At 39.1% G+C, this 12,178-nt stretch overlaps 1 protein-coding gene across 1 annotated transcript in view; it reads right to left on the bottom strand.

Moving 5' to 3' along the window:
- The window catches only part of SCG3 (secretogranin III), a 55,320-nt gene extending 49,116 nt beyond the window's left edge, over nt 1–6,204 (bottom strand). Inside the window, exons 1-4 of the mRNA XM_003420524.4 lie at nt 5,937–6,204; nt 5,212–5,264; nt 4,674–4,713; nt 4,350–4,565 (exon numbers count right to left, since the gene is read on the bottom strand). Coding sequence (XP_003420572.1) covers nt 4,350–4,565; nt 4,674–4,713; nt 5,212–5,264; nt 5,937–6,027 — 400 coding nt within the window. The 5' untranslated portion in view covers nt 6,028–6,204. The remainder of the gene's footprint in view (nt 1–4,349; nt 4,566–4,673; nt 4,714–5,211; nt 5,265–5,936) is intronic.
- Between the last annotated feature and the right edge of the window lie 5,974 nt (nt 6,205–12,178).

Below are 12,178 nucleotides of genomic sequence, written 5' to 3'. Positions count from 1 at the left end.
TAACACCACTACTACTGAAGGTATTTCAAAGCACAGAAAAGCACGGAATACTACCTAACTCATTCTATGAAGTCAGCATAACCTGGATGCCAAAACCAGCTAAAGACAACACCAAAAAAGAAAATTACAGACCTATATCTCTCATGAACATAGATGCAAAAATCCTCAACAAAATTCTAGCCAATAGAATTCAACAACATATCAAAAAAAAAAAATCCACCATGACCAGGTGGGATTTATACCAGCTATGCAAGGATGGTTCAACATTAGACAAACAACTAATGTAATCCACCACATAAATAAAACAAAAGACAAGAACCACATGATTTTATCAATTGACACAGAAAAGGCATTTGACAAAGTCCAACACCCATTTATGATAAAAACTCTCAGCAAAATAGGAATAGAAGGAAAATTCCTTAACATAATAAAGGGCACCTGTACAAAGCCAACAGCCAACAGCCAACATCATCCTAAATGGAGAGAGCCTGAAATCATTTCCCTTGAGAACAGGAACCATACAAGGATGCCATTTATCACTGCTCTTATTCAACATTGTGCTGGAGGTCCTAGCCAGAGCAATTAGGCTAGACAAAGAAATAAAGCATATCCAGATTGGCAAGGAAGAAGTAAAATTATTTGCAGACAACACGATCTTATACACAGAAAACCCTAAAGAATCCTCAAAAAAACTACTGAAACTAATAGAACAGTTCAGCAGAGTATCAGGTTACAAGATAAACATACAAAAATCAGTTGGATTCCTCTACATCAACAAAAAGAACACCGAAGAGGAAATCACCAAATCAATACCATTCACAATAGCCCCCAAGAAGACAAAATACTTAGGAATAAATCTTACCAAAGATGTAAAAGACCTATACAAAGAAAACTACAAGGTACTACTGCAAGAAACCAAAAGGGACGTACAAAAGTGGAAAAACATACCTTGCTCATGGATAGGAAGACTTAACATAGTAAAAATGTCTATTCGACCAAAAGCCATCTATATATACAATGCACTTCTGATCCAAATTCAAACGACATTTTTTAATGAGATGGAGAAACAAATCACCGACTTCATATGGAAGGGAAAGAAGCCCCAGATAAGTAAAGCATTACTAAAAAAGAAGAACAAAGTGGGAGGACTCACTCTACCTGATTTTGGAACCTATTATACTGCCACAGTAGTCAAAACAGCGTGGTACTGGTACAACAGCAGACACATAGACCAATGCAACAGAATTGAGAATCCAGATATAAATTGATCCACATATGAGCAGGTGATATTTGACAAAGGCCCAGTGTCAGTTAATTGGGGAAAAGATAGTCTTTTTAACAAATAGTGCTGGCATAACTGGATATCCACCCGCAAAAAATGAAACAGGACCCATACCTCACACCATGCACAAAAACTAACTCCAAATGGATCAACCCTAAACATAAAATCTAAAACGATAAAGATAATGGAAGAAAAAATAGGGACAATGTTAGGAGCCCTAATACAAGGCATAAACAGAATAAAAAATATTTCTAAAAAACCAGATAACTGGGAGCGCCTAAAAATCAAACACCTATGCTCATCTAAAGACTTCACCAAAAGAGTAAAAAGACCACCTACAGACAGGGAAAAAAAAGTTCAGCTACAACATCTCCGACCAGCGCCTGATCTCTAAAATCTACATGACTCTGCTAAAACTCAACCATGAAAAGACACACAACCCAATTAAAAAATGGGCAAAGGATATGAACAGGCACTTCACTAAAGAAGACATTCAGGTGGCTAACAGATACTTGAGGAAATGCCCTCGATCATCAACCATTAGAGAAATGCAAATCAAAACTGCAATGAGATTCCATCTCACTCCAACAAGGCTGGCACTAATCCAAAAAACACAAAATAATAAATGTTGGAGAGGCTGTGGAGAGATTGGAACGCTTATACACTGCTGGTGGGAATGTAAAATGTTACAACCACTTTGGAAATCGATTTGGTGCTTCCTTTAAAAGCTAGAAATAGAACTACCATACGATCCAGCAATCCCGCTCCTTGGAATATATCCTAGAGAAATAAGAGCCTTTCCAAGAACAGATATATGCACACCCATGTTCATTGCAGCACTGTTTACATTAGCAAAAAGATGGAAACAACCAAGGTGCCCATCAACGGATGAATGGATAAATAAATTATGGTATATTCACACAAAGGATAAAGAATAGTGATGAATCTGTGAAACATTTCATAACATGGAGGAACCTGGAAGGCATTATGCTGAGTGAAATTAGTCAGTTGCAAAAGGACAAATATTGTATAAGACCACTACTCTAAGAACTTGAGAAATAGTTTAAACTGAGAACACACTCTTTTGTGGTTACGAGAGGGGGGAGGTAGGGAGGGTGGGAGAGGGGTATTTACTAAATAGATAGTAGACAAGAGCTACTTTAGGTGAAAGGAGGGACAACACTCAACACAGTGGAGGTCAGCACAACTGGATTAAACCAAAGCAGTTTCCTGAATAAACTGAATGCCTCAAAGGTCAAGGAAGCACGGGCAGGGGTTTGGGGACCATGGTTTCAGGAGACATCTAAGTCAATTGGCATAATAAAATCTATTAAGAAAACATTCTGCATCCCACCTTGGAGTGGCGTCTGGGGTCTTAAATGCTAACAAGCAGCCATCTAAGATGCATCAATGAGTCTCAACCCACCTGGATCAAAGAACAACAAGAACAGAAGATAATAACGAGCCCAAGAGACAGAAAGGGCTACACGAACCAGAGACCACATCATCCTGAGACCAGAAGAACTAGATGGTGCCTGGCCACAACAGAGGACTGCCCTGACAGGGAATATAACAGAAAACCCCTGAGGGAGCAGGAGAACAGTGGGATGTAGACCCCAAATTCTCATAAAAAGACCAGACTTAATGGTCTGACTGAGACTGAAAGGACCCTGGTGATCATGGCCCCCAGACTTTCTGTTGGCCCACTGCAGGAACCATCCCCAAAGCCAGCTCATCAGACATGGATTGGACTGGACAATGTGTTGGAGGGGGATGATGGTGAGGCGATACTTGGTTCGGGTGGACACTTGAGACAATGTTGGCATCTCCTCCCTGGAAGGGAGATGCAAGGGTAGAGGGGCTTAGAAGGTGGCAAAATGGTCACGAAAAGAGAGAGTGGAAGGAGGGAGTGGGCTGTCTCATGGCGGGGGGAAGTAATTGGGAGTATGTAGCAAGTTGTATACGGGTTTTTGTGTGAGAGACTGACTTGATTTGTAAACTTCCACTTAAAGCACAATAAAAATTATTAAAAAAAATTCAGTAACAAAAATAGAGAGTAGATTATTACAGTTTCCAAAGCATCGTTAAAAAAATAAAATTTGGACCTCTGTGGACCTGGGGCTTTGTACCGGGGCTTCAAACCAGTTTTTTCTGGTTCGAACCCCTGCTGAGAATTTGCATTTCTAACAATTCCCAGGTGATGGTAATGCTGCTGGCTAGGGGCTGTTATGGATTGAATTGTGTCCCCCAAAAATGTGTGTCAACTTGGATAGGGCATGATTCCCTAGTATTGTTTGGTTGTCCTCCATTTCGTGATCTGATGTGATTATCCTATGTGTTGTTAATCTTAATCTCTATGATACTAATGAGGCAGGGCATAAACCATAGGATTAGGTTTTACCTTGAGTCGATCTCTCTTGAGATATAAAAGAGAGAATCAAGCAGAGAGGCAAGGGACCTCATGCCACCAAGAAAGAAGCACTGGGAGCAGAGAGCATCCTTTGGACCCAGGATCCCTGTTCTGAGAAGCTCCAAGATCAGGGAAAGATTGATTACAAGGACCTTTCCCCAGAATTGACAGAAAGAGAAAGCATTTCCCTAGAGCTGGCACTCTGAATTTGGACTTCTAGCCTCTTAAACTGTGAGAGAATAAATTTGTTTGTTAAAGCCATCCACTTGTGGTATTTCTGTTATAGCAGCACTAGATAACTAAGACAGGGACCAATTCTGGGAACCACTATGTAGAGCAGTGTTTTTTAAAATTTATTATACATAAGAATCACGTGGGGATTTTGTTAAAATGTAGATTCAGATTCAGCATCTCCGGGGTAGAAATGCAAATTCTCAGCAGGGGTTCAAACCAGAATGAGCTAGTTCAAAGCTCTGCTTTGTACAGTATCAGTCAGTTGGGGCTTTATCTCAATTTTGTACTTGACTAATACAGGATTATGAGTATTATGAGTATAGAAAAGGTATTTTTAAAATACAGGATTTTCTCTTAATCAAAAACAGGCAACCCCAAATTAGAGAAAATAGGTAACAGAAAGCTATTTTTTTCCTCATTTACCTTGAAATTTATGATCCAGTCCACTTTTAGTAGAATCATAATCATCAATTAGTCTTTGATTCTTGGTTGAATCAGCATCTTCCACGTTCAATTTATTATCATATGGGGAGCTTCTTATGGATTGTTTTTCCTTCTCAATTTTGTGTTTTTCTGTTATTGCTTTTAGCAGGTTCAAATTATCAGCAAAAGAATAATTGTTTTCGCCTGAGTTGTTTTCTGGACAAAAAGCCCCAAACCCAACATGTGATTTTAGTTGATACTCTAGGTCTGTGTTATTTAAATTAACAGAAATATAAATAAAAATTAAATTAAAAGAATTTTTACCTGCAGGGTATACATTTTTAATCTTTTCTGCTTCAGCAATCTGTGAAATAGAGAGGGAATAAACTGGATTTTAAATCATTGCTCCAGCATTTACCAGCCATCACAGTCAAATGATTTAATCTCCATGGGACTTAGTTTTCTCATTTATAAAATGTAGATAGAAATTTCTTTCTCAAAGCATTGTTGTAAGGAGTAAATGAGATAAATTAAAGAGCAGATGCTCTATAAATATTAATTCTCTTCTTCTTATAATATTGGAAAAGCTAAATCTCTGGTAAATTAAACCATCTTACAATAGAGTGGATGTGAAGTTGAGCTAATAGTCAATGTGGAGCCAGCTCTGTGTATTATACAGAACAATGTATATAACTCTCAGGGCACAGAAATTACCAAGATTATATCTATCATCCTAATTTTTGTAAATTTACTATTAAACTCTAAATATTTGTGGCTTTAAAATGACTAAGATGTCATAGCATAATTACATCAAATAGTAATAACTACAGTAAAATGATATATAATTTCACTTTTGACCTACCTGTTCATTCAAAGGTCTTTCTGCACTTAATTCTCTATTATGTATGGATTTGTCTAGAGTAAAACACACACAAATATAAATTTAATTGTGCATTGGGAAGACACAATGTCTTTAATTAACAAAACCTTTTTTAAAAAAAGAAAAAATATTAGGAGAAATATTTTTGAATGACTATGAAAATTAGTCATCTTAATAATTAACAAAAATTATTAAGATTATACAATAACAGCGATTATCAACGTTGCTTTGCTATTATTCTAGTGTATTTCCTGAGTTAATAGAATCACACTTTTGCTCTGACCAAAAATCTAACATACAGTTCTAAAACTTGATTTACTAGCCGTTCTCAGGTAGCCAGAACATAATTTGAATTGGTATCATTGGCAAATTAACAGGTCTTTAAACATCCACTGCACATCAATAGAGTATCTGAGAATGGTTGTAAAATAACTAGAAGAAAAATGCATGCCGCTTCATTAGGCAGAAAAGGCCACATCCCCCCTTTGCAAAATAAGATATTTCAAAGCAACCCATGTTTTTACTGTATCATTTAAAAAGTGAGGGGAAAAAATCTACCTTGGGTCTCTAAATTCAAATAGATTTCTGTCAATAAGCATGGATATGATTTCATCAGAAAATGAGACAAGTTGATTTACAGCTCACGAATTATGTCAAACCTTACATTTTCTTGGAGAAATGAGGAGGGAAGAAAATTGCGCACGTACCTTGGCTGCCTCCCGGTTTGGGGAAAGCTTGAACTGGACTGTTGTAGAGTACCAACCCCACAATCCAGATGCCAGTCCAAAGGAGCCCCATTCTTCTACGCTTGGCGTCGGGTTCCCGAGCTGTAGCTCTTATTATGAATGAAAAGGAGGAGTGAAAACCGGAAGAGCCAGGTGGGCGGGTGCGGGCTGGAAGAGTGGCCCCGAGCTCCGCGCGGTCGCGGAGAGATGGGATTAGAGAGGCACGGGACCCTGGGGAGCCGGGTCTTGAGGTGAAGGAGCGCGCTGTCCGCCCTCTGGGTGCTGAAGTTCCAGTGACGCGAAGCCGATCGCTGGTCCGCCGGGCCGTAGTCTTACGAGGAAGGAAGCGCATGCTCCTTGTAAGTCAGGGGCAGGAAGGGATGGCGTCAGCGACTCCAACGCTACTCCAATCCCCCGGGAATGGAAAGGAGGCGGGGCGAGAGACCGGCTGGGAAATTTGCTGTGTCGCAGTCCTCGGGATGTTCCTGCTCTCAGGGTCACCTGGACTGCTGTAAACTAGGACATCGTTGTCGTAACCTCCAAGTAAACCTTACTTTACCAGAGAAGGACCGAATGCTTTTTCTGCCGTGCACCTGCCAGGAAGAGCACATCCTTAGATGACCTTGTGCGAAGGGTTTTGTTTTAGGGTCATTCTTCTGGGATGTCTGTTCCAGAATCCCTTCTTTCCATCCCACCTCTTGTACCCAGAAAAAAAAAAAAAAAAAGAAGGTAGATATAATTCTTACACCCTTAGAAAAATCCTGTCTTTTGTCAGTTGGGTTGACATACTAAGGGTCCATTGGCTCTCTTATTTGTATCTCCACTCTATGGAGTCTTTTTTTAATTCAGAAGTTAAAGGAACATTCTTTCAAATAATCAGATTGCTGCAACACACTCTCATTCTTCCAGACCCTGAAACAGACAACAAATCATCGCGTGTTCCCCTAAGAGTAATTATCTGTCTGGGAAGGTGAGCAACAAGAGCCAGGTTCAATCTAAAATTTCCCCTCTTTCTCACCCCTTCCCCCCCAAAAAGGGAAGGCTGCACTTCTTTAAAATTTTTACCCAGTATTCAGTCATGCCTAAGGACCTGCCTATTCCAAGGGTCCTTCAAGAAAGGGGATAATAATGAAAAGGAATTTTTGTTATAGCTAGGTCAGGGAGGTGCTTTGAACATTCTGAGAATATTCCTGGAAGCCTAAGATTATTTTATACAAGGCGCTGCCAAAAGATTTTTAAATCATGAGTATAAACAACACTAATGTCAGCTTGTAATGTGTGCTGAGTAAACTCTTTAATCCCTGATTTTTAAACAAAGCTTGGACCCTTTCCTTTGGACTGTGGCATGCTGGGAACCAGTCTGAATAATGACCAAAGAGAAGGAGTCAGCACAATCGGGCCTTTGATTCCACACCTCTGCTTTTCAAGGAGCAAGTTAGTCATTCAAATACTTAACAATAAGCAAACAAACACGCCTCCCTGGCTCTGGAGTTTTTGAGTTTGGAAGTCAGTCAATAGCGCCTTTCAGAATTTAAGGAGTACTTTTTTTTTTTTTTTTAATAACTTTTATTAAGCTTCAAGTGAACGTTTACAAATCCAATCAGTCTGTCACATATAAGATTACATACAACTCACTCCCTACTCCCACTTGCTCTCCCCCTCTGGAGTCAGCCCTTTCAGTCTCTCCTTTCTTGACAATTTTGCCGGCTTCCCTCTCTCTCTATCCTCCCATCCCCCCTCCAGACAAGAGTTGCCAACACAAGCTCAAGTGTCCACCTGATATAATTAGCTCACTCTTCATCAGCGTCTCTCTCCCACCCGCTGACCAGTCCCTTTCATGTCTGATGAGTTGTCTTCGGGGATGGTTCCTGTCCTGTGTCAACTGAAGGTCTGGGGAGCATGGCCGCCGGGATTCCTCCAGTCTCAGTCAGACCATTAAGTTTGGTCTTTTTATGAGAATTTGGGGTCTGTATCCCACTGATCTCCTGCTCCCTCAGGGGTCCTCTGCTGTGCTCCCCGTCAGGGCAGTCATCGATTGTGGCCGGGCACCAACTAGTTCTTCTGGTCTCAGGATGATGTAGGTCTCTGGTTCATGTGGCCCTTTCTGTCTCTTGGGCTCTTAGTTGTCGTGTGGCCTTGGTGTTCTTCATTTTCCTTTGCTCCAGGTGGGTTGAGACCAATTGCTGCATCTTAGATGGCCGCTTGTTAGCATTTAAGACCCCAGACGCCACATTTCAAAGTGGGATGCAGAATGATTTCATAATAGAATTATTTTGCCAATTGACTTAGAAGTCCCCGCAAACCATGTTCCCCAGACCCCTGCACTTCCTCCCCTGACCTTTGAAGCATTCATTTTATCCCGGAAACTTCTTTGCTTTTGGTCCAGTCCAATTGAGCTGACCTTCTATGTATTGAGTGTTGTCTTTCCCTTCACCTAAAGCAGTTCTTATCTACTGATTAATCAATGAAAAACCCTCTCCCACCTCCCTCCCTTCCCCCCCTCGTAACCACAAAAGTATGTGTTCTTCTCAGGTTTACTATTTCTCAAGATCTTATAATAGTGGTCTTATACAATATTTGTCCTTTTGCCTCTGACTAATTTCGCTCAGCATAATGTCTTCCAGGTTCCTCCATGTTATGAAATGTTTCACAGATTCGTCACTGTTCTTTATCGATGCGTAGTATTCCATTGTGTGAATATACCACAATTTATTTACCCATTCATCCGTTGATGGACACCTTCGTTGCTTCCAGCTTTTTGCTATTGTAAACAGAGCTGCAATAAACATGGGTGTGCATATATCTGTTTGTATGAAGGCTCTTGTAGCTCTAGGGTATATTCCTAGGAGTGGGATTTCTGGGTTGTATGGTAGTTCTATTTCTAACTGTTTAAGATAACGCCAGATAGATTTCCAAAGTGGTTGTACCATTTTACATTCCCACCAGCAGTGTATGAGAGTTCCAATCTCTCCGCAGCCTCTCCAACATTTATTATTTTGTGTTTTTTGGATTAATGCCAGCCTTGTTGGTGTGAGATGGAATCTCATCGTAGTTTTAATTTGCATTTCTCTAATGGCTAATGATCGAGAGCATTTTCTCATGTATCTGTTGGCTGCCTGAATATCTTCTTTAGTGAAATGTGTGTTCATATCCTTTGCCCACTTCTTGATTGGGTTGTTTGTCTTTTTGTGGTTGAGTTTTGACAGAATCATGTAGATTTTAGAGATCAGGCGCTGGTCGGAGATGTCATAGCTGAAAATTCTTTCCCAGTCTGTAGGTGGTCTTTTTACTCTTTTGGGGAAGTCTTTAGATGAGCATAGGTGTTTGATTTTTAGGAGCTCCCAGTTATCGGGTTTCTCTTCATCATTTTTGGTAATGTTTTGTATTCTGTTTATGCCTTGTATTAGGGTTCCTAGGGTTGTCCCTATTTTTTCTTCCACGATCTTCATCGTTTTAGTCTTTATGTTTAGGTCTTTGATCCACTTGGAGTTAGTTTTTGTGCATAGTGTGAGGTATGGGTCCTGTTTGATTTTTTTGCAAATGGATATCCAGTTATGCCAGCACCATTTGTTAAAAAGACTATCTTTTCCCCAATTAACTGACTCTGGTCCTTTGTCAAATATCAGCTGCTCATACGTGGATGGATCTATATCTGGGTTCTCAATTCTGTTCCATTGGTCTATGTGTCTGTTGTTGTACCAGTAGCAGGCTGTTTTGACTACTGTGGCTGTATAATAGGTTCTGAAGTCAGGTAAGGTGAGGCCTCCCACTTTCTTCTTCTTTTTCAGTAGTGCTCTGCTTATCCGGGGCTTCTTTCCCTTCCATATGAAATCGGTGATTTGTTTCTCTATCCCCTTAAAATATGACATTGGAATTTGGATCAGAAGTGCGTTGAATGTATAGATGGCTTTTGGTAGAATAGACATTTTTACTATGTTAAGTCTTCCTATCCATGAGCAAGGTATGTTTTCCAATTAAGTATGTCCTTTTGAATTTCTTGTAGTAGAGCTTTGTAGTTTTCTTTGTATGGGTCTCTTACATCCTTGGTAAGATTTATTCCTAAGTATCTTATCTTCTTGGGGGCTACTGTGAATGGTATTGATTTGGTTATTTCCTCTTCGGTGTTCTTTTTGGTGATGTAGAGGAATCCAAGTGATTTTTGTATGTTTATTTTATAACCTGAGACTCTGACAAACTCTTCTATTAGTTTCAGTAGTTTTCTGGAGGATTCCTTAGGGTTTTCTGTGTATATAATCATGTCATCTGCAAATAGTGATAACTTTACTTCTTCCTTTCCAATCCGGATACCTTTTATTTCTTTGTCTAGCCTAATTGCCCTGGCTAAGACTTCCAACACAATGTTGAATAAGAGCGGTGATAAAGGGCATCCTTGTCTGGTTCCTGTTCTCAAGGGAAATGCTTTCAGGTTCTCTCCATTTAGAGTGATATTGGCTGTTGGCTTTGCATAGATGCCCTTTATTATGTTGAGGAATTTTCCTTCAATTCCTATTTTGGTAAGAGTTTTTATCATAAATGGGTGTTGGACTTTGTCAAATGCCTTTTCTGCATCAATTGATAAGATCATGTGGTTTTTGTCTTTTGTTTTATTTATGTGATGGATTACATTAATGGTTTTTCTGATATTAAACCAGCCTTGCATACCTGGTATAAATCCCACTTGATCAGGGTGAATTATTTTTTTGATGTGTTGTTGGATTCTATTGGCTAGAATTTTGTTGAGGATTTTTGCATCAATGTTCATGAGGGATATAGGTCTATAATTTTCTTTTTTTGTAATGTCTTTACCTGGTTTTGGTATCAGGGAGATGGTGGCTTCATAGAATGAGTTGGGTAGTATTCCGTCATTTTCTATGCTTTGGAATACCTTTAGTAGTAGTGGTGTTAACTCTTCTCTGAAAGTTTGGTAGAACTCTGCAGTGAAGCCGTCCGGGCCAGGGCTTTTTTTTGTTAGGAGTTTTTTGATTACCGTTTCAATCTCTTTTTTTGTTATGGGTCTATTTAGTTGTTCTACTTCTGAATGTGTTAGTTTAGGTACGTAGTCTTTTTCCAGGAATTCATCCATTTCTTCTAGGTTTTCAAATTTGTTAGAGTACAATTTTTCATAAAAATCTGAAATGATTCTTTTAATTTCATTTGGTTCTGTTGTGATGTGGTCCTTCTCATTTCTTATTCGGGTTATTTGTTTCCTCTCCTGTATTTCTTTAGTCAGTCTAGCCAATGGTTTATCAGTTTTGTTAATTTTTTCAAAGAACCAGCTCTTGGCTTTGTTAATTCTTTCAATTGTTTTTCTGTTCTCTAATTCATTTAGTTCAGCTCTAATTTTTATTATTTGTTTTCTTCTGGTGCCTGATGGATTCTTTTGTTGCTCACTTTCTATTTGTTCAAGTTGTAGGGACAGTTCTCTGATTTTGGCTCTTTCTTCTTTTTGTATGTGTGCATTTATTGATATAAATTGGCCTCTGAGCACTGCTTTCGCTGTGTCCCAGAGGTTTTGATAGGAAGTATTTTCATTCTCGTTGCTTTCTATGAATTTCCTTATTCCCTCCTTGATGTCTTCTATAACCCAGTCTTTTTTCAGGAGGGTATTGTTCGTTTTCCAAGTATTTGATTTCTTTTCCCTACTTTTTCTGTTATTGATCTCTAGTTTTATTGCCTTGTGGTCTGAGAAGATGCTTTGTAATATTTCGATGTTTTGGACTCTGCAAAGGTTTGTTTTATGACCTAATATGTGGTCTATTCTAGAGAATGTTCCATGTGCGCTAGAAAAAAAAGTATATTTTGCAGCAGTTGGGTGGAGAGTTCTGTATAAGTCAATGAGGTCAAGTTGGTTGATTGTTGTAAGTAGATCTTCCGTGTCTGTATTGAGCTTCTTACTGGATGTCCTGTCCTTCTCCGAAAGTGGTGTGTTGAAGTCTCCTACTATAATTGTGGAGGTATCTATCTCACTTTCAATTCTGTTAAAATTTGATTTATGTATCTTGCAGCCCTGTCATTGGGTGCATAAATATTTAATATGGTTATGTCTTCCTGATCAATTGTCCCTTTTATCATTATGTAGTGTCCTTCTTTATCCTTTGTGGTGGATTTAAGTCTAAAGTCTATTTTGTCAGAAATTAATATTGCTACTCCTCTTCTTTTTTGCTTTTTGTTTGCTTGATATACTTTTTTCCATCCTTTGAGTTTTAGTTTGTTTGTGTCTCTAA

This window comes from Loxodonta africana, chromosome 12 (assembly GCF_030014295.1).
Source record: "Loxodonta africana isolate mLoxAfr1 chromosome 12, mLoxAfr1.hap2, whole genome shotgun sequence".
Taxonomy (NCBI): domain Eukaryota; kingdom Metazoa; phylum Chordata; class Mammalia; order Proboscidea; family Elephantidae; genus Loxodonta; species Loxodonta africana.
The sequence above is the reverse complement of the archived record's forward strand: the minus strand, read 5'-3'. Positions and strand labels throughout refer to the sequence as shown.